Raw genomic sequence first — 27,759 nt, forward strand, 5'->3', positions numbered from 1 at the left:
GTGTCATTCCAGGAACCGGTAGTTGTTATTTGATGCTACAACGGAACGTGTCTTCCGTTATTAAAGCCCAACTTCATAAATGTGGTAGCCGGTAGGTGGTTTTGAAAACAATATAATATATAACATATTACGATTACCAGCAAATGAACTGTTGTGTAGTACATCACTGACATCAGACGCCAAAGGTGCTTTCAAAATGTAGATCAATGTTAGAGAAGTTAGGCTAGCAGGTGTTAAACTGAAATGTGTTACCCATCAAATCCCGTGACTCTAGAGGTCGCTGTATTGCTGTCTCACCATAGACTTTATTTTCTGAATTTGTGAAAGTTGACTCAGGAGGTGGCTGCCTGGTTACTTCGTCAAATATTTGGTTGATGTTTGACATGTCATTTTGAAGTTATTAGGCCATCATATTATATCTTGGTAGTTGTTGGTGAAAATGGCAAAAATAAGTCTCTTCATTGTTTTCCGCGGTTCCGCCGGCAGCAAACTTTACGAAATCCTAAAAAACGACGACCTCTGGAGTCACATAATTCAACAGGGTCACCGATACTGGTGATTCAACCGGCTAGTATATTTAGCCAAGTTGTCTTAACTTGTCCTCGAGTCAACGTGTAGATGCTGTGTTAAACTAGAAGGTCGTTACATGTGACATTTGCACATTTGGGTTGGTACTTAGTCATTTTAATCATAAGCTTTCGAGTTTCGTCTTTGGGTAAGTTGTTGGGTCTCATCATAGAACCTAACAGTGCTGTGGTTGAGTCTTATTTAGTTCAAGTAAATTTAGTTTACTGAGAAAAGCGGAACACTTGAAACCTCAGAGGCTGCTGTCTACTACTTTAAAGTGGCAGGTGTATTTCGGCCTACGTTTTTCATTCCTGTGTCTTAGATCAGGGGTCTTCAACGTTTTTCAGCCCAAGGACCCCTAGCTGAAAGCGAGATGAAGCAGGGACCCCTACATATTGTATGAAACTGTGTTGTCATAGATTTCATAGATGGCGTCATAGACTTGTTTGAATGAATGAATGAATGAATGAATATTCTTTCTTTGACAGAAATATAAAAACGGCAACAGTACAGTCAAACACAGTCTAAAAGGATAACACCAAAAAAGTCCTTGCGCCGTCTTGTTTCCTTTGGGGTCCTAGGTATTCAATTCATCAACAAAATAGAACCGAACATTCAATATCATCACAATATCATCAGTGTTGTGTAAATGTATGTTTTTCTATTAATATGTTGGATTCATATGAATGTGTATTTTAACCATTTAAAATGCTCACTACTTAAATCCAATCACACAAACATTTGGTGCCCCCCCCTGTAGTAACTCTGAGGACCCCCTAGAGGTTCTGAACCCCCTATTGAAGCTGTCTTAGATTCTTTGATATATGAGAATAACAAAAAGCTTCTTCTGGCCTGTGTGATCAATGAATGAGTAGAGACACTGACGTGTTGTTGCCTGTATTTCCCAACATGTTGTGCTTGATTTTGACATTGTGTCACATCATAATCACTTTACATGACTGTGTTTATCATGTATTGTCACAAAATAATGTAATCCTAATGTAAGTTGTCTGTATATTACTTTTACACTGTAGTGCGCTGCGCTACCAGATCTATTTTCGCCAAATGTTTCCCCCCAGAATATGGATGCTAGGGTTAAAGTGTTTTTTTTTAAAAAGTTCCTATCACACAAAAGTTTTTGCAGTCACCCTTAAGTAACTCTGAGGACCCCCTAGGGGTCCCAGATCCCCTGTTGAAGACCCATGCTTTAGCCTACACTTGGTAAACTGAACCTGAGTTGGCCCTGTACTTGGACCGCTTTTTTCTACCTACACCAAATCTCATCGCCAAAAATAGCAGATGTACAAGCTCACAACACAATGCCATGTGCTGTGAGCTTGAAGATCTGTTATTTTTGGCTAATGTTTGCCTCAGTGAATCTAAGAGACACCCACTCTCTTTATTTATTCAGCTTAAACATTTTCCGGAATAAAAGGTGAAAGTGATTGTTAATATCTCATCTCTCCTTCTCCTCTGTCTCTCCTCTCTCTCCCCTCATAGAAAGCCAGTGAGTGTTTGTGTGTATGTGTGCGTGCGCTGTGTGTGTGTGTGTGTGTGTGTGTGTGTGCGTGTACTGTATATTTAAACCAGTGAAACCATGACGGGTCCAGAACTGCTGTTAGACTCCAGTATTCGTATCTGGGTGGTGCTCCCTATTGTCTTCATCACCTTCTTAGTTGGTATCCTCCGTCACTATGTCACCCAACTGCTCCACAGCGACAAGAAGGTAGACATGGAACAAGTGTCCGACAGGTGAGAGGGACCTTTCAGGTTCACTTTGCCCTTTGCCATTGTATTTTAGCCCTCTATGCTTGCCATAGACAGATTGCCTGCTGTACTAACGCTAAAAAAGAGCTATAGTGTTATCATAAAGAGGACTGAGGCCCCATCAGAGCTGAAGTAAACCGGGAAGAGAATCAAGTCCTCTTTCAAGTTAAAGGGCAAAACCACTTTAATTATATGTTTGGGTTGTGTTGTTACCTTGCCATGATGTAACTCCAAAGGTGGACAAGAAATCAAAAATAATTGCTCCAGTGGTTAAAAATTGATAATTCAAAATATGCTCCTCATTGACTTACATTGTACGCTGAAACAGCTCTCAAAGTCTTTTTTAGCACATAAACAAACGCAAACAAAGTTGATTTAGACAGTATAGAACATCACCAAACCCAGTACTGTTTGTTTTGTTTATAAAAATGTAACCTTCCTGTTGATTTTGGCATTTTTTTATTAGTAAGAAAACCCAGACTGGATCCGTGGATCCGGATCTTCAAATTTGTATTAAAAGAGAAACAGCACTGGGTTTGGTGATGTTCTATATTTTCTGAATCAACTTTGTTTGCGTTCGTTTATGTGCTAAAAGAGTGACTTTGAGAGCTGTTTTACTGTACAATGTAAGTCAATGAGGACCAAAGTGGTGTTGCCCTAGTGAACAATTTGAACGTAAAAAATATCTCGGTCCCTTTACTATTTGTCTACTTGTTGGACCACTTGACCAGGACTCAGTTAGGTTTGTTTAACCCATTAAGGCCTGAGGCCGATTCTACAAAAAAATGTATTCTAAATCCTAACAGTTTTTTGAAAAACTATTGTTGCTATATCAGTGGTGCTTAAACTTTTTCATCTCAAGGACCACCCAAAATTATATGTATTTGGCCGCGGACCCCCATCTCAAAATAATTTGTTCCAGGGACCCCCAGAAACAAAGATTTGAGTTACAAATGTTCGCTTTAAAAATATATATATATATTCAAAGATTTTCACAAATGTTCATGTTTTAAAAAAAATAGCAGATCTACATGCTCGTAGTGCGGCACTCGGTGCCGCGCTATGAGCTTGTATATCTGCTATTTTTGAATAGCCAAAGAAATCTAAAATGACACAGATGCGTTCCTGGTTTTACTGGGTTAAAAAGGACTGTAATGTGAAAAAAACAGTCATTTACTGAGATGGTGCTGTTTTCTTATCCCTCCTTTAGCCAGGTTCTCCTGCGCAGCAGAATCCTCAGAGAGAATGGGAAATACATCCCCAAACAGGTAAACTGATAGAAGAACTCACACTGTCTCAATATTAGTTTCAGCTGATAGAAGAACATGGGAATATTAATATTAGCAGATAGATGTAACTGGTGATATCATGTTTCATCTGAATGAAGAACCTGGTAATATTATTTATATTAGCAGTGTTTTCGCTGATAGCTGATGGACATTTTTGTGATATTAACATTAAATACACTGTTGGTCTGTTTCAGTCGTTTGCCATGAGGAAATTTTACTTCAACGACACTGAGACAGGATTCTTTAAGAAAGTCAAGAGGAAGGTGATACCCAAGAACCCCATGACAGGTAGTGTGTGTGTGTGTGTGTGTGTGTGTGTGTGTGTGTGTGTGTGTGTGTGTGTGTGTGTGTGTGTGTGTGTGTGTGTGTGTGTGTGTGTGTGTGTGTGTGTGTGTGTGTGTGTGTGTGTGTGTGTGTGTGTGTGTGTGTGTGTGCGCGCGTGTGAGTGTCTTAAAACTTATAAAGAATTGGGGGGAGAAAAATGTTGCATGGCAGTAGATAAGGGATAGTTTGTTTACTATTCTCTATTAAGGCTAAATGTCTAAAAGTGTGCTAATGTATCTTGCTTTCAGACCACTGAACTAAAAGCTTGTGTTTTATTCAACATGTCCAATTTCATTTAACTTGAGAGTGCTTTTGTTGTGTGAACATGAAATAAAAATGATAAAATGTGTGTCTTGACTTGCAGACACCAGCATGCTGACAGACATGATGAAGGGGAACTTAACCAATGTTCTTCCCATGATTGTGATTGGTGGATGGATCAACTGGGCCTTCTCAGGATTTGTTATCAGTAAGTACCCCCTGCTGTCAATCAGAGCTGTAGCCAATTGGAGTTATTTGATGTGATGGTGAGCAAAAATCAGTCTGTCAGTCAGTCAGTCACTCAACACATCTTCGATAGCAATTCTGGTTTCACCCCCCCGTAAAATCCTGATGTTGTATTGCTTGTTTCATTGGTTAGTGACTGTTGTTGTGTATTGCTGGTAATAATTAATGTTATTCTTCCTCTTACAGCTAAGGTGCCCTTTCCTTTGACCCTGAGGTTCAAACCCATGTTACAACGAGGAATAGAGCTGCTCTCATTGGACGCCTCCTGGTATTGGCATTCAGTAAATTAGTAAAGATTAAACATGATGAAATGTAATAAGTTCCCAATGTAAGGCTCAAGGCTCCAAAACCACTGTCCAAGAATTCATTTTGTTGTTTTTTTATTCACCAAAAATCTCCAGACACCAACCTGTCGGTGCAATAATATTTACAGTGCAAGCCTGTCCAAAAATAGGCATATCAAAATAAGGCATGCAAGAAAAAAACAGGCAAAAAGTTAAAAGAACTGCAACCTAGGTAGCTACATAACAGGCTACACCCCTCTCCTCTATAGTACTTGGCACCCTCCTAATCAACAGGAGGATTGCCAGCACTGCAGAGAAGAGACGGGTGGCCAACAATCAATTAACTTGTTTCCCATCTTTTTAACAAACACAAACATGTTTAAAACCCTTGCAATGTCCATATTGTTTAGGAATGCATTCAGATACAGATAATATGACACATACAACACTACCAAACTGTCACTTTCAAGCTGGCCAGTGATGATTTAATTAGAAGCAGTTGTGTAGTTAGATCAGTGTGTGCATTGTCCCTGTTAGTCTCTAGGGCACGGGCTGCCCTGTGACAGTAGTAATGCTCTAAGGATGAGGAGGAATAATAGATTATCACCCAGGAATTTATTGTTTTCCAAGTATGTCTAACCAAGGGCAGGCATATCATAGCCTGGTAAACCATCCAGATGTGTCTTCTGCAGACCAGTCTGTCCCCAAGCGCTGGGTGGGCGTCTTGCAAAAACCAAAAAGTGGAAGAGCCAATCGGCGTCTGTGCTCAGGGCCCTGTGATTGACAGAGCGAATACAGAGTGATAATTTGTTACCCATGTGAGATGAGAAATCGCATTTAATCAAAAAAAAATATCAACCATCTCAGTCTCTTGTCTCACTACTCTACTAAAAATGCAACAAATCCCAATCATGGTAGGAAATGAAAAAAAGTGGATATTTACTCGAGACCCATAAAAATTGGTCCGCGACCCAAACATGGGTCCGGCCCACTGTTTGGTAAACAGTGTTCTAGACGTATCGCCCCATAGTAGCCACGCTGTAGGAAATGCAACTACGGTAAATCATTACTTTTATTTGTTTTTTATTGTGTTTGTAATGTTTGTCGATGTTTCTCAGGGTGAGTTCAGCATCCTGGTACTTCCTCAACGTTTTTGGACTGAGGAGCATGTACAGCCTCATACTGGGACAGGATAACGGTATGGTTACATCATATCAAGAATTGGATTTATTGATTGATTGTTTTAGAGTGAGAAATGTTAACAGTTTGACACTGGGGTTCTGGGACAGGGCAGTTTTGAGTTGGAGTGATTGATTTATTTTAACTGGGTAGTATAGCCTTTCTGAAACAGGACACTGGTGAGTTTAACATACTGTAACCGTAAGAGTGGATTTAGATATTGATTGGTTTGGAATGAGGTGGTGAAGGAAGGATGGGACAAAGGGCGAAAGAAAGGGCGAGTGAAGAAGGAATGGATGAATGGAAGGAGTGAATGAGTGGATAGAGGGAGGAATGGAGGAAGAGATGGATAAAGGAATGTTTTAATATTTAGAATGTAGATGTTATTATTGTTATTATTTTAAAATGTTTTATTGTGTTTCTTGAAGTTTGTTAAAAACATTTAAAGGGGGTATGTGGTATTTGGGCAGTGTATTATTGAAAATGATGGACTCAAATGTAATTCTTGTCAGGAATTATGGTTACATTTTATTAGTTAAATTGTTTTGTCCCACCCTCCTTACTTCCTGCGACTAAAATCTAACCCGCACACAAGATGCTCTGCCGAGATTGCTAGCTAGGCAGCAGTAAGATGCTAATTTAATGCAGGGAAAAAATAGATGAGCATCATCTTCTAATTCCAGTGTGTAGACTTGTATCAACGGTTGGTGTCACTCCCTTCACAGATGAGTCAGTTGGGTTTGTTCACTGGTACTTTATTTAAGCACTCTTGCGGCTCCATATAAACCAACGTCAAACTGTTGATATAAAGTAAATAATGACCAGGAAGATAAACAACAAACATGTAGCATAACGAAAGAAAATACACTTGAAATAGACGAAAATAAAATGAAATAGATGAAATTACCTCTCTGGCTGCATAGTGCTTGTAAAGGGAATGAGGTGCAGTCCAAGGTACTCAAAAGTTATCAGCGCCATAAAACAACTGGGATTTTGAAAATATGAAGTGAACGATTGTTTTCAAAATATTTACTGCGCTTATACGGTGATATGGCAACAATGGCAACTGGATTGGGTCTTTAAATATGTTCTAGCTGCCGACCAGTCACGAATCATGCAGGACCAGATGACAGGTGCTGCCATGGCGATGCCCCCTGACCCCAACAAGGCTTTCAAGGTCAGAGTTCACATGCAGAACACGTGAAACATTTTAGATTAATATTGTCTTAAATGAGCTAACATGTGTTCAGCAAGGCAGTAGAGTACAATAACTGGTTATTACATATATCTTACTTTGGTGTCAGAAATCTAATTTCGGTTATCAATGACCTGTAATGGCTAAGGGGTTACATTTGTTGAAGTTGAACTTGTGCTGTGTGTTTCAGAGTGAGTGGGAGGCGTTGGAGATCGTGGAACACAAATGGGCTCTGGAGAATGTGGAAGAGGAACTCATGTCCAGAGATCTCAACTTTGGAAACTTCTTCAGTCAGGACGTGAAGTCCAAGATGTTCTAGAACAGACAGAAAGATGGAATCTTGAATGGTGGGTTTCTGAATTTTTCTGTTTTTTTGTCCTGAAATGTATTCCAGAATGCTGGTTTTGTGTCTGTTTTTTTTATTTTGTTTTGTTTTTAAGCCACTCGATTCTGCATCATCTTGAATGTGAAAACAGCTGGTTTCAGCGTAGTTCCAAATTATTCTAGAACGCGGTTTTGATTTTCTCAAGCCTACCAGATTCTAAAAACCTGTTCAAGAGCCAGTACTCCTGTTTTGGGTGACAGGTTGTCGATTTGTTGTTTGTTCTACAGGGACCTACTGTAGCGTTCAGCTGTCAACCATGACATTTTCCCCCATAGGGGAAAAGTAAAGTGTTGTCATGAAAGCCTGGCTCATTTTGAAGCACACAATTTCAACATACATTTTCATGTTTCTACCAAACAACTCTTCTGCCTCCTCCTTAATTTATCCTTCTAACCTCCAGTTTCATCATGCCTTTCAAGGCAATAAACCTGACTGAATGTCAAACACACTCACCAGAATCTGTCTGTTAGATATAATATTATTGAGCCAATGAGACTACTGCCTATTTGTTTTTGAAGAGTATGAGAGTTTATTTAGAGTGAGAATATTGTTTGCCTTTATTTGTCCATTTTCATGATTCTATTGTTTTCAGGCCTTATCTTCATTATTCTACAAATAACTCATAATGCAGTCACTATAGGAGGCCTTTGTAACAACAAAATGTTGAAGATTGAAGATTTTCAATCTGTGGTGTTGGGGCTCAAAGAGAGCCACAGATCTTTGTCTCTTGGGTGTCCTTTTCGAACCAAAGTGTTTTACTGAGCCTGGGTCCAAGGACATCAGACCACAGTTAGGAGACCCCTGTTGGTGAACAAACACAAGCAATGATATTACTATCAGAATATATTTAACTTATTTTAACCAAAAAAATCACTTGCTCTACCTTAAGTAACTGATCTGATCAGTCAGGGTCCCAGACACAGTAAAACTAATGCCATTTGTTATTTAATTCAAATCTGAACATGCCCCCAACCCTTAATAGTAAAACATTCTGTTCACTTTAAAATCTGTTCCTCAGTTGCAGTGTACAGTATGTGCCGTCTGCCTTTTACCGTTCTTAAGTTGCCACACGTCATTGGTGTGTTATTTAAAGTGTGAGTGAGATTTTAAAATGAACCCAATCTGATACACAAGGGACAGTCATGAGGAAGGGAGTGCACCGATAGCCAAGTGCACAATTGCAATGTCCCTGGTTTGCTTCTAGCGAGAGACCTGTATTGTATGTGGTTACTTCTCTCTAACCTCAGCTTCTTCCCTTTCTACACTCTAAGTAAAGCAAAAACTGCCTAAAATAATAGAAAGGGATTGTATTCAACTCCAGTTGGTTTAAATGTTTTGCTTGTTTGAGCACAGCTCTGTGGTTTAAATTCATTAAAGATAAATGACACAAAGTTCTTGATTTCCAGTTTATTTGTCTGTTCTATGTGAGAGTCAGTTATCCACCGATGAATGGTGGTAGCTGGTCCAAAAACGCATAGACATTATTACGCATTATGCCGCATTGGCCACTCAGGTGCTGTACATCATCTCCGCCATTTTAGCTTGGTCATCTTGCCATAATTCCCCTGCACCTGAGACTAAAACTTTGTTCTGTTTTATAACCATTACTGTTACTGTCTACATAAGCTAAGGAGTCGGGCATCAGCGTAAAGGGGAAGATTTTCAAGATGTATCATCACAAAGGTTTATATTTAATATTTATATATAATCAAATTATATTCTGTTGGATAGTATTTAAAGCTCATTCATTCTAAAACCAATGACTAATTCTTTCTACTGTTTTATGATCTATTCTATGTGAGATTATGTATAGAAAAAACAAGGCGGGTGAAATGCTTTAATCTGTTTACTGTGTTTCTTTCTTATGTTGCATCTTCCTGTCTCTTTAATCTACCTGGTTTCCTCACCCCAAATCTTTAAATAAAATAATTTCTATGACAACAGCAACCCCCTGTCTTTTTTCTTTTGGAGTGTTTGATTTTTTTTAATTTATTTATAGTACAATGACGTACAAAAATAACTATACTATACACTTGTGTACCCTCACCCTGTTGTGTTGCTGAGAGACTTTGCAGGACATTCTCTGTAGGGCTGAAGCATAATTTATACTTTATCGTACAACTGTCCTGCGCTGAAAATAATGTACAAGCTCCGCCAACATGTGAGCTTGTAGATCTACTATTTTCAGCACGTGACACCATGGAAATTAAACTGACATTGGGAAAAATCCAGAGAACATGACCTCAGTGATAATTACATTGGACAGAATTTAATATTTGTCTTTAAAACTATATTCAAGTGAGAGTGATAAATATCTCACATTATAAACACAGTGTGTTACTACCCACCTCTATTAGACCGGCCTGGGCACCGTAGTTCACCTTCATTTATTCAGGAAAGTGAATTGAGAGCAGGCTCTCTTTTCCCATGATGAGAGGTGTAACGGTCCTAAACACATTATATCCATCTAGAGCAATATATTTGTCATTTGCTTTAGATAACCAGCTTTTAGAAGAAAAAAAAACATCAGCATTTGTTTTTAGGGCCCAGACTTTAATATAATCTAGTTTATCTTTAGATAAAATATTATGGACATTTATATGAATAAGCCCAAGCCCCATTTTTGCTATTGTTAAATACTAGAGGTCCGGGCGCCCGTGCGCACAGGGCTCTAGTGAGAGCTCGCTTATTTTGGGGTTCCAAAATCGTGGGATAAAAATTTCCCAAGAAAATACATGGGGGACCCCTGGGAGTCTTGGGACCCCCGCGAAACATCGCGAACCCCTTCGGCTGGCTTATTTTTTTCATGAAGGTGGTTGCTTATTTCTGGCGCACATCTGGCAACACTGACCTGTCTGCTTGTCGGCCCTCCAACGTGGCAACCCAGACTGCCGACTCAGTGTTGTTGTTAGCGGCTGCGTTGAGACACTGGCTTGTTTTAATGTTTTGTGTGGGATGTGCATGACATATTAGCGTGAGTGTGGTGTGATAGAGACATGAGCAAAGTGAAAGCAACGGCGGGGGTTGAAGCGAAGTGGTCGCGTGTGTTGTGCAGATGGGGGAGATTTCAATGGCGGCCGCGTCGTCTTGCACCGGCTGTGTTCGGTTTCGCTCGGCGGTGCTCACGCTAAAGGGAACAAAAGGGTCTCCCTGTAATGAGGTGAGTTTGTGCTGGTCGCAAGTAATTGTGCTCCGATGAGGCAAATGTGGTGAGCAATGAGAAGTAGCCTACGCCACCTGTAAATGAATCGCGCACGTTGTGGCTTGTGTGGTTAGTGACATGTGATATGTTGTGGTTGTGTTTAGTCCCAAAGAATGGAAGTGAAACAATGATAACGGAAGTGAATGATAACGGAAGACGGGACTTATCTCTAATGTAATATAGGATAGCTTGAGACTCCAGGACTAGATCAGATAATTGACAACTGCTGGAATTAGAAAGTAGAGTGCATACCTCCCTTTCCATTATGCCATTTCCACCATATTGATTGTGACCTTGACCTCTGACCATTTTTTGAGGCAAAAGTTAATCAAGTTAATGAGCATACTGATCATTCCCACCAGGTTTGATGCAAATACACCTATCCATTCTCTAGTTATTCTGCTAACAAACAAACAAATGGAATGTGGTGAAAATATAACCCCAATACAACTTTGTTGGCAGAGGTAATTGTTTTTAGAAAGGTAGAGGTTAGTAAGGTTTGTGATCAAACAACCAGAGTGCAGCCTTCAAATGTATGCAGTATATCTCATGGAAAATCTGATTTAGCCAGCTGGGCCTCAATATCGAAATTCAGTTTTTCCGATGGCACTGGCCAGCAAGCCGCAATGCACATAGAATGTTAAATTCAGTTAGTCATGGACCAACTGCTATGGCGCATGCACAAAGGATGAATGGCATTGCAACAGATGGGTATCAACATATTTGTGCTCGTTAATGGCGTGAGGAAAAACAACCAACTAATTTATCAAAAATGTACAGCTTTAATTGTATTTGTTTTCAATACATTGAAATAACTTTGTTTTACAACATTTATAATATATGGTCTTTCAAGACACCTTTCGTACTTGGATTTTTATTCCTAGCATGGACACTCACAGCATTTTATCATGTGCAGTGCTTTCTGGAAGATGGTAGGATATTCAAAGAATAGCATAGAAAATACCCCACTTCAAAGTAAGATAAAGAAGAATCCTTTCTACCATGCAATATAATGCAGATAACTTTGGTATATTTGAACAGTGGCAAAAAGGCTGATGGCAACAGAATATGTTTCAGTTTAATTTAAAAAGGAGAAAATGTGTTTTTTGACCCTTTGTGGCACAAGGGTTAGGGTTAGAGCTGACATTAAAGATTTAGGGTTATCCCCAACCTTAGAGTTAGGGATAAGGTGTTGGGGTTAGATTTGGGGTCTGTAGACATTCAATGGTAAAGTGTAATGTGAATGTGAGAATGATCATGAGACTGTAGACACTGAAGGTAACACTAATGTCCACAGTGGACCTGCTCGTACAGTACATAGCCTCATATAGAAAGGCACAGTTTTAACATAATGACATGTGGTGGGAATAGAGGTTGCTACGTTTTATTGTTCGGATACTTAGTTTTGTTGTGGATCTAAACAGTTTTGTACTTTATGCCTCAGATTTGCATTCTTTCCGGATCAAAGAGTCAGAAAACAGATTTTCTGTGCCAGTGTAATAGCAGTTGTGAAGTATTAACTGTAAAAGAATAAAAACTTTTAGAACCGTATTATGACTAGCGGTAAACATGCATCATTAAATAAATTATTACATAATAATCCAAGATCCGGTCAAAATGTAATGCAGTTATTGTTTACAAAGACATTCCCCTTCTCAGGCAAATGGAGAGAAAGGGAACAATATGTTACCTCCAACAACATCGACAAGACCTGAAATTACCCTCGACATTGAACCCTGGCCCCTAAGATTGACCCATGGCCGTAACCCTAACCCATGCACGACTTTACCTAACCCCAACCTATTTAAAAACTGGCAGGACAATACTAAATAGATAAAGTGTTTATAGTAAAATTACATTCAAAGAGTTAACCCACAATAAGAGAATCTATCAAATGTAGAGAAGAGTGGATCACTGTGAAGTGGAAAACCTTGACCATAGTCAAGGATTAGAGGTCAGGCATATGACCAGTGGCGTGCACAGACATTTTGAGGGGCAGGTGCTTTGCTCTTTTTTCCCTCTACACCTATACCTCTTTGCCAAAAATAGCCGATCTACAAGCCCACAACGCCTCGCAGCGCGAGGCGTTGTGAGCTTGTAGATCTGCTATTTTTGGCTATAGTTCTCCTCAGAAAAGGGATGCTAGGTTTCGAGTGGTGATGGTAAAAAGAAAAATCATATCACATAAAGATTTGTCGGACCCCCTGTAGTAACTCTGAGGACCCCCTAGGGGCCCCGGACCCCCTGTTGAAGACCCCTGCTGTAAACTGGAAAAAAAAAAACAAAAACGTTTTTTTCTTATTTTTTTCAAAAAGGGCACTTCTGGTCAAGAGGGCAAAGGGCAGGTGCTCTAGCACCACCTAGAGTCTATCTGTGCACGTCCCTGCATATGACTGTATAGTTTCCAGTTGACTAAATCCACTCATGCCCGTTAATTTGTATGTTTATTTAGCAGTCAGGCCTGCTACTAAATTATAGCTGATGATTAATTTTGGTGAACTATACAAGCTAATGCTTGTACATTGTATTTCTTTAAATAATTCAATGTGATTTCCACATGCACACATAGGCCTACAGTACATAAATATATAAATATTCACAGCAGCTTAAACAATTAGAGTCAGGTCTCTATAGGTAACACTCTCTAGCAAGAAATGTAAATGATTCTGTAATCAACTTAAAACCACCTGAAAAAATATATAACTGGTGTTTTGAACAACAAACAACACAATTAATATGCATTATTCTTTCAGAATGAAGCCATCAGAATCCTCACAGATTATCCATTCATCTCATAAATCAATAGTTTGTTTGACTTGGTTTGAAAAAAGGTGAGGTTGGTGGGCAGGGCTTTATGATAAAGGCCAAATGCACCTAGAAGAGGAATTGAACATGGTTGTTTTGGCTCAATGTCACAACAACTGTAATATCAAAGCTGAATATAAAAATAACTGCAGAAACAACCCCCTGTGTGGAGTGTTTAGTAGGTGACATCTTGCACATTTTCCTCTGAGCAATGCGTCTCAAAACCTACTGGTTTGTTTGGAAGGTCTTATTGCCTTAGACAGGAGCTGTTATTGCATCAATAAAAAGAGTCCCAGGAACCTCATATCTAAACCAAACATTAACAATAAACCAAACAGCCTAGCCCTAAACCCAACATACCCTAAAAACACACCCCAACTTTAAACCAAACATACCCTAATAATAAACCAAACGGTGTATCCCTAAAGCAAACATACATTAACTCTGAACCAAACATACCCTAATTCTAATCCAAACATAACCGACATATCTAACTCTAAACCAGAAATTCCCAAACTCAAAACCAAACATACCCAAATTCTAAACCAGACAAATAAACAGGCTCCACAGGACCCAGGAAGAACATGATTCCCAGCATGCCCCATAATAGCTACATACTGTAGCTCTCTGAACCAATCAGCCAAAACACGAAGAAAATTAAATTCACTGTTAAAGTAAGGAAGTGTTGTCTTGCCTGAGGAACTGGGGACTGAGGAGAAATGAGGAGAGGAGAGTAATGCTCGATGGAATTGACACTACAGTAACTATATCTATAGATAAAATATTGATCGTGAATCTAGATTTATTTATATTTGTCAGGTCACACCATACATTGATTGCGGTTAAAGTTCAACTGCTTTTTCCACACCCTTTCATGTTTCTATGTCTACATTTTATCGTTTTTAGTTTGAAGGATTTAGAATAATCCCTTCATTCCTCATTTTCCTCCTTTCTTCTTGATCATCTTCTTAAACCTTTCAGCAGAGCAGACTGGATACATTCTTGACTACAAAGAGAGAGAGAGACAGAGGGGGGTAGAGAGTAGCAAGCTCACATAAAGTTTGACAGAAACTGCAGAGAATCTTCAAAAGTAATAAATACAGGCAGAAGGCAGGTTCTCTGCAGACACAAAATACTAGTGGGCCATACGTAATGATTGAGTAGGATCATTTTATTATTTTTTTTCCAGAGGGAACATCCTGCTCATTATACCTTTAATAGATTACACATGGTTACAGAAGGTTTCAACACTCCAAGCTTGTCTTAATGCAAGTCATTAAGTTATTCCTCAGCCATAGACCTTCTTAGACCATGAGGCCTATTTATCTTTGGCCATTTCATTTGCACAGTAATTCACCATTCTGTTTCACTACACATTACACAAACATTACAAATCACAACTTTGTAACCAATGACATAACTCCACTATGTATCAAGTTTCTGTCTGTGCCTTCTTGGCCCCCTTAATTGGTGATTGCAGCTAAATTGTACTGCTAATTTTGTAAAAAATAAATAAATAGGGAGAGCAGCTGTTATGTTTGAAACTTTTGGAATGGTGGAGTAGGACAGAGGCTCTATGTCTAAAATGTGTGTGTGAGATATTTACCAGGTTCTGTCAGCGTTTCTTTCTCCAATTGAATGTTAGTCAAACAGAAGATGGATGATGCTAAAGCACAACAATCACAAAGCAATATATTAAATTAATATAATGTATATAATATACAACCACTTCTAAAACATTAATAGGCTGGCTGCCTACATGTTAATTAATCACCAGTCTGAGGCTCATTTAAAGAGAAAATAGAATGAGCAAAGCCAGTAATCATTTAAACCACTATTTGAAACACGCTCTAATTTGTTGTTTGAGTTAACTTCACCTGAACACACTGAACACAGTAATATGAACAATACTGAAAAATGTATCAGTCTAGTCAAACTTAAAACACTAATGGACACTAAACAACATTCATTGCTGTTCATATTGAAACGTGGAAAAACACCCGAGGAGACTTTCAAGTTGCTAGGTATAGGTACTGTAATTCACCCTTTAGAAAATCAATATACCATTTGTATTATCTAAAATAACTGTATTACTCTTATATACTCTTATATTAAAACGTTCTGTGTGATGGATGTTATTAAGTCAGAAGGGAAATAGCTGCAGCACACGGATCATCTCAAAATGTTTAATTACGTTTAATAGTTAGTTATTATTTGCACCTATTAAACTTCATAAAAATGTTTTGTCCCTTTTGATGCTGCTGTGGTCCCTGAATGATAGGCACCGGTTCTCATCCTGAAAGTGGGTTTTAGCGAGTCACTTTCTCAAGTTATCTTTGTGTGTGTGTGCGTGTGCGTGTGTGTGTTACTTACTGTCAGGCAGTTTTACAATTTGATCTCCGAGGTTCCTGAAGTATTGATGACTCATTGACTCCTCTGCTGACAATCTTTTCTTCCCTTCAAACTGAAAACACACACACACACACACACACACACACACACACACACACACACACACACACACACACACACACACCCCAAAGTACAACGTTTGCCTAGTTCAAAATCATAAGCTTATTTGTTATTAAAGACTCATACACTGACTCCAAACAGTACCCTATCTGAATCTGTTTAATGCTTCTCTCAAGTGAGAGAATCTGCATTTATTTTACAGTACATTGATTCATATTGCATACAGATAATTAGTAATTTGGGGTATCAGTGGCCACTATGGACACAAATAACATGGCAGCCAACGTCTTTGACTTCATTACCCAAGAGTCTCTGCAAGCATCTGTGATCCAGGCCAGTCTTCGCTTTGACTGGCAGTTCTGCCTTGGTGCCTTGGCAAATGCCAGGATGAAACTCATTCTCTCCCCTATACATAGTAATACAGTCAAGTCCCGAGCAGGGACCCCCCTGGGTCTATACATTTATGGAAGGATGATTGTTATTGCTTAAACATGTAACTTTATAATATTGTGGGACATAATATGCTATATCGTTGTTTAAAAGTTACATAGTGCTGTTTAAAGTAAGAAGAAAGTAGACAGTAGAGTGATGAAGAGATGTTATCCAGGTGGTACCTGCAGTAACTTGGAGAGGAGGTCCACACCTTCATTGTCTAGCCTGGAGACGCACACGCACATGCACACAAACACAAACACATGAACATAAACATATACATACAATTAATGTAAATATTTTCACTCCACAACCAAGCAGCTTATTATCTTATTTTTTTTTAATTATTATTATTGTTATGTTTTCTTAAAATACATTTGACATTTTCAGGTTCCCATGTACACATTAACCAAGAGAAATGTAATTCTTAGGAGGTATGACCAATGAGGATGTCGCACGAGAGGTGTACCTTATCAAGCATACTTCTTAATATTCATGCATTAACAAGGTTTTTCTTTTCTTTTTTGGCCCTTTGCCAAAAATAAATATTTTGACCCCCCCTCTACTTCCTCCTCCCTTCCCATTCTCATCCTCATGTATATTTGTGTGTGTGTGTGTGTGTGTGTGTGTGTGTGTGTGTGTGTGTGTGTGTTGGGGGGTATACCGAGGTGTGTGGTCCATCATTCTCTCTGCGTGGTAGCGAGGAAAGTTAAAGGACCGAAACTCTTCATTGCGACTGATACCAAACCAGCTGTCTTCTGTGGGAGTTCCTAGACATGAAAGCACGTGCGCACACACACACACACACACGTCAGCAACATTACATTCAACTTAAACTAAGTAGTATCAGAAACATTGGTCCTAGTGTTGTCTAACTGTGTGTGTGTGTGCGTGCGTGCGTGCGTGCATTGTACCTAGTAGTTTGAAGATAAAGTGCAGTTCTTCTTCTACTGTAGATCCTGGAAACAGTGGTCTGCCTGTCGACATCTCATAGAAAATACATCCCACGCCCCTGTAGACGCAATGCAACACAAGCTTTTCCACAGCACCACAGAATGTTTCCGAGCATGTACCGCATTGGTTTGCAGTGGAACGGTGTAAACCGTACCCTACAAGATAATTCCCACCAAATTTCTTGAAAATCCACGTTCTCTACTCATAAGTTAATCATCTCTTTGGGGCAGCCTACTGCCAAGGTTTCATGAAAATCTATGCATTCATTGTAGTGTCCTTTTGTTCACAGGAACACACATACACACACAAACAGTGCCGCTATCAAGCATTGTTGTGGGCAGTGTGATGAATAAAAAAAACGTTACTACTAATGGTAGTAGCGCTAACGGATGTCAGAATAGTCAGCAGCAGCAGTAGTAGTAGTATTCATAGTACTCACCACATATCTATGTGTGTAGAGTAGTCGGTAGTGCCCAGCAGCACATCAGGGGGACGGTACCATAACGTCACTACTTCATTAGAGAACGTTTTAGTTGGTATGGATTTTGCTCTCGCCAAACCTGAGACAAACAACATTCATTCAACCGTGTACTTGATTTGGATATAAATAAAGAAAGCATTCATTATCAGTCACGCAGCTAATAGGTCTAAATGACATTCTGTGTTCTTGTGGACGGGTGACATCACAGAGACATAATCCCAGTAGAGGAGGCAAAGTCAAACCATTCCTGACATTCAAGAGTGCTTGAGCACCAATGTCCTCTCTCTTAATCATTCTAGTACAGCATAGAGTGGTTCTTATCCTCTTAAACCCTATACTTAGTTGACCGGATTCCCAAGGGCTCATTACTAGCCTTCTCCCGTTTTTGGTCTACACTAAATATCTTTGCCGAAAACAACCAATGCGCAAACTCGCAACATGACGAGTTGTGAGCTTGTACATCTGCTATTTTCACTGGATGTTAAGCCCAAAATAGGCATTCTAGAATTCAAGTAGGGAGTTGATGTGGCAACTATATGTCAGTAAAATGTGTCAATTCCAGTTCCAGTTCTAGTTATTAGGAAACATCATAAAACAGATAGCACAAACTAGTTGTTTCATATAAAAAATATGGCAGTAAAATGTATAAATTCCAGTTCTGTGAGCTTATTATCTCCCAATCTCACTCTCTCTGTTTACCGAAGTCAGCTAGTTTCAGTTCTCCCTTGTCATTGATCAAGAGGTTTTGTGGTTTTAAGTCTCTGTGAAGAATCTTTCGGTTGTGGCAAAATTTTAAACCTCGCAGTAACTGGAACAGAAACAGCTGCAGAGGAAAAGCAAAGTAAATGTTAATTGACTAATTCAGTTCCAAGTGAAGCCTTTAATAAATGTTGGGATAACAACTTCACAACTCAGTTTATCATTTATATGATGTCTTTACATCACTTCATAGTTCTATCTCTATAACTTAATTTGACAAAGTGGAAAATGTTTCTGTATTACACTATAAAAATGTTCTTTTACCTTTACATTGTTAACATGGATGCAGTTTCCACAGTCATCCAAGTACTGCTTCAAATCCTTGTCCTGACAAACACACACAAACACAAAATGCACATACATAAACACACATTTAGAAAAGTAAATAAATATGTTGTTTCCATGGCTGAGCTGTGGACTCTTAAGTCAGTGAACCAGGATAAAAATCTAGGTTATTATTATTGCTAGGCTGATGCCCATTGGGAACAGCGCCGTTGGGAACGCACGCCCCTCCAGTAGGTCAGGCTATGATGTCAGTACAATGATATCATATTGATGCCATCAGGGATCTCCATATATGGCATATACTTGGAGGATAGTCTATGATTCAGGACTATGAGTTATCAGGGATCCATATATGGGGATTTATAGATATCTTTGGAGATCCGCTGATACGACCGACTTCCTCAGGTCACAGGATAAACGTTAGTTCATGTGTAAAAATGTGTGCGTGCGTGTAACTCACCAGATATTCAAACACCAATGTAAGAGTCTTCTGTGTGTGAATGATGTCATGTAGCGTGACAATGTTGGCATGTTTTAAATCCTTCAGCAGTGACACTAAAAGGAAGAAAAAAGAACGTGTGAAATGGGACATTCTGCATAATGAGTACTTTTACTTTTAGTACTTTAAGTATATTTTGATTTTGATACCCTTTAACCTAAGTACATTTTGAAAACCACACTTTTACTTTTAACAGAGTATTTCTACACTGTGCTATTAAGTAAAACATGTGGGAACTTCTTTCATCACTGTCTAATAAGTGCTAAGTAAGGTGGAAGGTAGGAACCTTCTCTGATGGCAGTGCAAGGTGCTCCCTCCTCATGCTCCAATCTGATTTCCTTCAGAGCAACAAGGTTGTCTGTCAGTTTACTCTTTCCCTTATAAACCGTAGCATAAGTCCCCTAGAGAGATAGACAGACAGAGGGAGAGGTAATGATAAAACTACAAGATTATGTAAGTAAAATAAAACTCTATGGTTTAAAGGTCAGGTGTAGTAGTAAGACAGGGGTCTTCAACGTTTATCAGGCCAAGGACCCCTTAGCTGAGAGAAAGATGAAGCAGAGACCTACCCTTCATAGACAATCAGTGTTGTGTGAATTAATGTCTTTAGTTTATTTCAGACATTTAACCACTGAAACCCTCAATACTTAGTAGACTTGACCGTTGGCTCTGTTCCTGGTCTGCTCTTTTTTCCCTCTACACCAAACCTCTTTGCCGAAAATCACGTTGTGTGCTTGTAGATCTGCTATTTTCGGCTAATGTTCCCCTCAGAATACGGATTCTAGGGTTGAAGTGGTTAAAAATAAAGAAATCACACAAAGATTTGGCGGCCCCCCTGAAGTAACTGTTGAAGACCCCTGGTGTAAGGAGTCAGAAGTACAGGTCAGAGTTGAGCACAGGTTCAGAAGTCACATCAAATCAAATCAAAATCTAACTTTATTTGTATAGCACATTTCCAACGACCAAGGGTGAACCAAAGTGCTGCACAGAGCATATAATACAATACAGACAGGCAAGAAAAGAGAAGAGAAGAGAAATTAAAACAGAGAGAGAGGAAAAAAGGCATGGTCTTATACCTCTCCCAGTTTGTCCAGTTTGACATAAGTCTCCAGTTTCCCAAAACCAATCTCTGACTGCAGAAGACAGACAACAAGACACAGACAGGCACAGACAAAAAAAAAAGACAAAGACAAAAGGCATGATTATTTTACAGCATTAACAACGGTGCCATTTGTAGACTATCAGTCTTGTTTTGTAAAGAACAAAATGTTTCTTAGTTGGCTGAGAAATATCTTTCCACACTTGTTTTCCTTGTGATGCCTGTTAATTTGTCCTTGTCCTATCATCTTTGAGTTATTGCCTGACAAGATATATTGCATATCAACTACAAACTCTTTGTTTATATAACTCAAGGGGAAACCAAAGTGTTGCCACACCACTGACTTGAGGGTAGTGGCCATACTGTAGGGTATCTTAAAGTTCATGGACTCAAATGCACCAAGCCAACAGGAACTAACCGTGGGCAGCTTCGACTTTCGTTTTGTCAGTTAAATGCTTGTCAAATACAGATTTTATCAGAGATGTTCTCTAGTCTGGATCATCACAAGATTGTCTCAGTGAAATAGTGTGGGACAAATAATGCCAAAGTAATAAGTAGAGTGTAGTAGCGTATGGGTGACCATAGTAGAATACAGCAAAGTAAAGTAGATACCAGTGAAACTCGACGTAGTCTTCTACTAAGAGGTTGTTCTTTCAAGTTAAACTTCTCCAGGTAGCCATCGGGGAGTCTAATATCAGCTGGTAATGACAGACGCTTGTTGATGTCCTGAAAAATGCGCACACACACACACGCGAAATATATACATCTGACAGTGTAACATTTTAACTGACCTTTAATCACACACGCAAAATATATACATCTGACAGTGTAACATTTTAACTGACCTTTAATCTTAACCTTACAGATGATATGCATTAAACTTTAAAGCATGTTATTTTGTGAGTGCAAATGGAAAATGTTCCTTTTGTGATTGTGTATTTTAGAACCCCCCCTGACAATAAGTCAACAGAATAGCCCTGTCAGTTGAGCATGTCAATCTCTTGGACTACTTGAAGGTGAAGGCAACCACATCCCTCCTGAGTCCTCCAATATATGTGGAGTTACCACAGCCAACTGTATGTTACATGGAGGTCCATCTGTCTGTAGTAAGTGCTGTGTTGGACAATACTTAGTGGACAATTCCTAGTCATGTCTGTTCATAAAGTTATAATTAATATGTTGTTAGAATGAATTACTGTGTTGCTGAAGAGTCGGCAAGAGGGGATATTACAGTGTGGGTCAAGTACCATAATCATATGAGGATTTTATACAGGCCAAGATGTCCAGACGGAATTACATTTTCCAGTATTTGTTATTTAAAAAAAAGGCCAAAATCAGTAATTACCAGCCTAACACGACCTTTGGTGTGTATGTATTGACACATGCAATGATCGTGGGAGGGAAATTGCGTGTGTGTGTGTGTGTGTGTGTGTGTGTGTGTGTGTGTGTGTGTGTGTGTGTGTGTGTGTGTGTGTGTGCACGCTCGCACCTCAGTATTCTTATTGCGGAGGCGAAGTCTAACAGGACTGTGGTCGTCTGAGTTCTGATCACTCTCCCCATCAGAACGCATCTTAACATCTTCGTGGACTATCTCTACACACACAAACAATACATACACTTAGTGGACATAATCAAACATCGCAATAAAATCATCTTAATATCGATAATGTGACGATATTTTGGGGATAACTACTGGTGCTTTCAGAAGTTATTCACAAAGTCGTTTTGGAGTAACAATGTGGATATGACAAAACAGCATCTAATACATAACCCTAACCCAGAAAATATAATCAATTTACTGTAATCCAGCCTTTAAGACCGGGAAAAGACAACATTTAAGGGATGTTCACCCAAAAATACTTATTTTATCAATTACACACCCCATGAAGCCTTGAATTCATGGCGATTTTTTTGTTATAGTCGCATTCCTAAGCCAATAATTTGATGAGCGGAAAGATGTATACAAAGTCTTTTTGACATTACCCAAAAATAAAACGGAATTTGGGGAAAACAATTTAAGACATTTCATAGGGCTCTAGTACACAGTAAAATCCTCAGTGTTTAAATGTATCCATTTGTAAATCCTAGCAGTGGGCACTATAAATACAGAGCCTGTGTGGAGCCGTTAAGGGTTAAATGACTGCTCAGGGTTACTTACAACCCATATACTGGGTGGAACAGGGGGTGAACCACTGACCTTCCAATTCCCAAGAGGCCTCTCTACCCACTCAGATACTCTATAGTAGAAGTACTAGTAAGTAGAAGTAGTACAGTATACAGTAGCAGAGGCAGTAGTAGTACCTAGTCTGTGGTGGAGGAAGGAGCTCAGACTTCTACCCAATCGTCTGGGTCTCCTCAGGGAGGAACTGTATGACTGGAGGACAGAGTGGAGAGAACTTCCTCGGCCTAAAACACTCCCTGACTCCACCTCTTGAGAAAGTAGAGGAGAGAAAGAGAGACAAAGAGGAAAGGATGAAGAATCCTAAGAAAACCCAATCAAAGAAACAAAACAATGAATCAATGATGAATGACTTTAAATGTGTATGTGTGTGTATAGTTACCGGAGTCGCTGTGTGATGTCACGTCTTGGTTGACTGTTTCGCTGATGGTTCTGTCCCAACCCCCTGCCCCACCCCTCCCTGCGGTGACTGACAGCTGGCGTTTGATCTTCCTCATGCTCTCCATTGGGGGTGTCAGCGCACCTGTACAGGTAATCATTCTATGATTACATTCTAGTCATTTCTGTGTCAGACATGGTGCTATGCATACACACTATTCCTAGAAAGATCATGAAGAAGGATGAAGTGACACAACCAAAACCAGTGGTGTAGCATAGCATCTGTTGACCAATAGGCGTATGACAGTGGTTTTGGGTCCAGGGACCCTCAGGGTTTCCTGACGGGGATTGAAAGGGGCAATACCAGTCTATAACTCTAGAGCTATTGGGTCCTTGAAATTAATACGTTTGAGAATCACTGGCATATGATATCACTTTGCCGTTTCAATGAAAGCGACTGGGAATGTGTGCTACTGTGCTTATATTAGTTTCTGCCTCTGGTGTTGTCATGGTGATCCTATTTCTGTCTACCCTACAGTAGGTGCTTTTCTACATGTACATTTTTGGCATTTTATGCTTTATTTAGAGATAGGAAACCGAGAGCAGAGAGAGGGGAGTCATGACAGGAGTCAGATTTGATTTGATGCAGATTTGATGCACTAGTCCACTCCCCACAAAGGTACATAGTCAAACAAAATAAGGGGAAAAAAGGATGTAGTGGGTTGAGACATGGGGGGGTTTCAGTAACTCTTTTACTCTATTGTGAAGGCCTTGTACATGGACAGAACAAGATAAAGATCTTACTGTAGGTGATCTGTGCAGACTGAGTACACATCACCCACTCCATTATGTTGCTATTTTGTGCTCAATTGCTCAACAAGAAATCGCCCAACTAGTAAGCACAATTGCCTATCTGAACCCTAAACACTTTACAGATCATTCAGCACACACAAAGTTATTCAAAGTATTATCATTAAAGAGTAATTTATTTATTTTGCCCATTTTCTCTAACGTACCCCTGTGGTATCTCATGTGTACGTGTATCTGGCTGGCAATGTGTGTGACATATTCAGCACCATGGACAGATCCTTGAAAACATACACATTAAGTAGCCTAACCTACAGCAGACAGTCCTACTGTATATGAAAGCTCTTAAAAATCGAATGGTCAACTTTTCATTTGCTGAAATGATGCAGCCAAAAGCTGAATCAAAATTAATTAGCTTTTAATAATTAATAAGCTCTCTGTTTCCCTCCCTCCCTGTCTGCTGGTTGACAGAAAAATAGACACAGGAAGCGCAAACTACTTGGAAAGCATGGATACGTTTACTATGTTAACTTAACTGAAATTTAGTCTGTAACTACATTGTGTGTAGCCTTTTTGACCCACACACTCCCCTATTGACTGACTCCAATTGTTACCCTGCATAGCATTCACCTCGGACACATTGATGAACTCCTGAACATCCTGTCCAGTGTGTCCCAATCAACAGAATAATTAACAGCCTCAAATCCAATACCAGTAATTCATGGAAATTTCAAATAGGATATCATCTGAAAAGAGGAGGGAACTGAATGTATTATCACATAGAACATGTGGAATATGTATTTACCTTTTCAGTACCATCTGGCTTGTATACAAGTAACAACCAGTGGAAAAAGTTATACACTATATTTATATACATAAATAATTACCCTACAAAATATAATACCTAATTCATGCCACCCCTACATTTCACCGTGCCACCCATTGCCACCCCATGTATAATTTTGTAGAATTGGTCCAAGCAACCAATCTGTGAGTCCACAGAAATTGTAAGCTCGTTATTTAGGCAATCAGTGAGTTGTATAACTAGCTGGCAAACTAACCAATAAATACATCTACAAGGATTAGCTAGTTTGCGGCGGCCAGCCAATCAAGTGTCCACAATAAGCGTTCACCGGTAGCAAGCTAGCATACAGCAAAGAGGCATAATAATACAAGTCCAAAGGCAACAGGAAGAGTCGCCCCAAAACACGCTCGCCCCATTTTTTTCCGCGGACCAGGTGGTTTAGGCATAGTTTACTGTACGGTTACGTTTAGGAATACCAGGTGGCGACCGTTCCGAGGTCGCAGGGTTTACCCCGGGGGGGCTAGGTTTTGGGGCGAGCGTTTTGATATTCAGTCCAAATACTGCTAACCACTAGAGCTGCTGGCTTGTCTAACGGCATAACGAACACAACAACACGTATGTCTGCAGTTGATTCTGGACATTGCAAAGACGTACGTTACAGAGCTTCAACATAATGTCACTCGATCAGTCAGATAGATTCTCAGATAAGAAAATAGACACAGGAAGCGCAAACTACTTGGAAAGCATGGATACGTTTACTATGTTAACTTAACTGAAATTTAGTCTGTAACTACATTGTGTGTAGCCTTTTTGACCCACACACTCCCCTATTGACTGACTCCAATTGTTACCCTGCATAGCATTCACCTCGGACACATTGATGAACTCCTGAACATCCTGTCCAGTGTGTCCCAATCAACAGAATAATTAACAGCCTCAAATCCAATACCAGTAATTCATGGAAATTTCAAATAGGATATCATCTGAAAAGAGGAGGGAACTGAATGTATTATCACATAGAACATGTGGAATATGTATTTACCTTTTCAGTACCATCTGGCTTGTATACAAGTAACAACCAGTGGAAAAAGTTATACACTATATTTATATACATAAATAATTACCCTACAAAATATAATACCTAATTCATGCCACCCCTACATTTCACCGTGCCACCCATTGCCACCCCATGTATAATTTTGTAGAATTGGTCCAAGCAACCAATCTGTGAGTCCACAGAAATTGTAAGCTCGTTATTTAGGCAATCAGTGAGTTGTATAACTAGCTGGCAAACTAACCAATAAATACATCTACAAGGATTAGCTAGTTTGCGGCGGCCAGCCAATCAAGTGTCCACAATAAGCGTTCACCGGTAGCAAGCTAGCATACAGCAAAGAGGCATAATAATACAAGTCCAAAGGCAACAGGAAGAGTCGCCCCAAAACACGCTCGCCCCATTTTTTTCCGCGGACCAGGTGGTTTAGGCATAGTTTACTGTACGGTTACGTTTAGGAATACCAGGTGGCGACCGTTCCGAGGTCGCAGGGTTTACCCCGGGGGGACTAGGTTTTGGGGCGAGCGTTTTGATATTCAGTCCAAATACTGCTAACCACTAGAGCTGCTGGCTTGTCTAACGGCATAACGAACACAACAACACGTATGTCTGCAGTTGATTCTGGACATTGCAAAGACGTACGTTACAGAGCTTCAACATAATGTCACTCGATCAGTCAGATAGATTCTCAGATAATATGGCCAGTTATAGCGGTTTATGAAGTGGTTATTAACGTATTCATCGTAGGCTATAGTATGTCGAATGGCACGTATTACACGCCTGCAGTTTCACTCACCGGAGGGCTTTGTCTCTATAATGCGGTGGTTGAGTGTAATCTGTTAGTCCCAGAAGTCTTCAGCCATGACCGCCCGCTGTCTGTCTGTCTCTGTCTGTCAGTCAGTCCCCATGGAGGAGCGGCTCGATGCGAACGGATCACAACGGATTGAGTCAGTTCTGCTGCTGCTGCTGCTGTTGAGAGACACGTATTCGTGCATGTGCGCAGGCTGCCAGACTAGCTTTTACTGCATAAACGTATTCGTGTCTCGATCGTTGGTATATATGCTTTGGTATTACTTTGTGGTCTCTCTTACTGCGATGCGCTCTCCTCCAGTCTGTTGAAGAAGACGTGCAGGTTGTGAGTTTGCGGATGAAGGTAAATAATATGGTACTCGCCCATTCCGACTAGTCCCGACACTCTCTCTCTCTGCTGTAAGCAGTGTTGCCAGATTCCGTGAGAGAAACAAGCAACCAGGTCTAGGAAAACCAGCCCAAAAGAAGCGACATGAGCACTTTAACATATACATCAGCTATTTGAAAATAGCAAATCTACAAGCTTACAACGCGTCGCGATGCAACGTGTTGTAAGCTTGTAGATCGGCTATTTGGGGAAATTATAATAAGCAGATCTGGCAACCCTGGCTGTACAGTAAGCTGTCAGATGGGAGGACACGGACTGTACCATTCTGGAAGGGTAGGGAAAGATGGCTACGACCTATAAGATGAACTCTTCTCGGTCAGCATGTTTGTGTAAAAAAAAAATCTGCACGCTTTTAAAACCATATTCTTGTTATTATTATTGATAATTAGAACTTCAGTTGTTGTTGACTGATGGATTGGAGACTTATGGGGGATCATTAAAACAGGATACTTTACTTCTCTGGCCACCAGATGACGCTGTTGGTTTATTGTTGTTATTACAAAGGGCTCTTGTAGTAAGTAACAACGTTTTACCTGGAAAAAAAGATGCATTTTAACCCTAAAGAAGGGGTTTGCCATACAGTCCCTGATACACCCTTCCTTACAATATTTTCTGTATTGTTGTGTAGTTGTTTTTTTGCACTGTTGTCCAGTTGTTTAAGTGTTGAATGTTTAATGGACCAGAATAGAAACAAGCCTCTGGCTTTTTGTATCATCCGATTTGCGTGTTTTTAACTCATTGTACTGCCTGTAAAAATGTAATTTAAGTATTCAATCAATCGATCAATGGTTTACAGAGGGTGTGGACAACTATGTCTCCTCTGATACACTGTCAGCTTCTTTTCAGCTGACAG

The 27,759-nt window shown here is 39.7% G+C and overlaps 2 protein-coding genes across 4 annotated transcripts; one reads left to right on the top strand and one right to left on the bottom strand.

The window, feature by feature from the left end:
• Window positions 1-9,444, top strand: LOC311053653 (ER membrane protein complex subunit 3). Of its 3 annotated transcripts, XM_084069300.1 has the most exons (10): window positions 1-91; window positions 2,068-2,319; window positions 3,545-3,602; window positions 3,818-3,911; window positions 4,312-4,416; window positions 4,641-4,722; window positions 5,857-5,936; window positions 7,012-7,094; window positions 7,303-7,459; window positions 7,725-9,444. In XM_084069300.1, exons 2-9 carry the CDS (start codon window positions 2,165-2,167, stop codon window positions 7,429-7,431), a joined length of 786 nt encoding a protein of 261 aa, XP_083925426.1. In that variant the 5' UTR covers window positions 1-91; window positions 2,068-2,164; the 3' UTR covers window positions 7,432-7,459; window positions 7,725-9,444. The 3 variants fall into 3 exon arrangements, with proteins under 3 accessions (XP_083925426.1, XP_083925424.1, XP_083925425.1); XM_084069298.1 differs by having other exon boundaries at window positions 7,303-9,444; XM_084069299.1 differs by lacking the exon at window positions 1-91 and adding an exon at window positions 171-715 and having other exon boundaries at window positions 7,303-9,444.
• A 4,071-nt stretch (window positions 9,445-13,515) lies between these two features.
• On the bottom strand, window positions 13,516-26,895 carry cdk16 (cyclin dependent kinase 16). The gene is made up of 17 exons (XM_084069295.1): window positions 26,505-26,895; window positions 23,047-23,187; window positions 22,787-22,915; window positions 21,975-22,078; window positions 21,098-21,211; window positions 20,463-20,519; window positions 19,673-19,787; window positions 19,348-19,442; window positions 18,867-18,929; window positions 18,543-18,666; window positions 17,802-17,922; window positions 17,323-17,420; window positions 17,073-17,178; window positions 16,591-16,633; window positions 15,878-15,968; window positions 15,111-15,170; window positions 13,516-14,510 (listed from the first exon to the last, which is right to left on the bottom strand). Exons 2-17 carry the CDS (start codon window positions 23,168-23,170, stop codon window positions 14,482-14,484), a joined length of 1,473 nt encoding a protein of 490 aa, XP_083925421.1. The 5' UTR covers window positions 23,171-23,187; window positions 26,505-26,895; the 3' UTR covers window positions 13,516-14,481.
• Between the last annotated feature and the right edge of the window lie 864 nt (window positions 26,896-27,759).

Source organism: Gymnoscopelus microlampas, assembly GCF_963454915.1.
Source record: "Gymnoscopelus microlampas genome assembly, chromosome: 10".
Classification (NCBI taxonomy): Eukaryota; Metazoa; Chordata; class Actinopteri; order Myctophiformes; family Myctophidae; genus Gymnoscopelus; species Gymnoscopelus microlampas.

What these genes read in the sequence shown, in the direction of transcription:
- LOC311053653 (XM_084069298.1), top strand. Translation starts at nt 2,165, where the DNA reads ATGACGGGTCCAGAACTGCTGTTAGACTCCAGTATTCGTATCTGGGTG. An exon ending in ATGGAACAAGTGTCCGACAG is followed by an intron (nt 2,320 to 3,544) that starts GTGAGAGGGACC and finishes TCCCTCCTTTAG; the next exon opens with CCAGGTTCTCCTGCGCAGCA. An exon ending in ACCCAAGAACCCCATGACAG is followed by an intron (nt 3,912 to 4,311) that starts GTAGTGTGTGTG and finishes CTTGACTTGCAG; the next exon opens with ACACCAGCATGCTGACAGAC.
- cdk16 (XM_084069295.1), bottom strand. Translation starts at nt 23,170, where the DNA reads ATGGAGAGCATGAGGAAGATCAAACGCCAGCTGTCAGTCACCGCAGGG. An exon ending in TCCGCAATAAGAATACTGAG is followed by an intron (nt 21,212 to 21,974) that starts GTGCGAGCGTGC and finishes CGCATTTTTCAG; the next exon opens with GACATCAACAAGCGTCTGTC. An exon ending in ATGATGGACCACACACCTCG is followed by an intron (nt 16,634 to 17,072) that starts GTATACCCCCCA and finishes GTGCGTCTCCAG; the next exon opens with GCTAGACAATGAAGGTGTGG.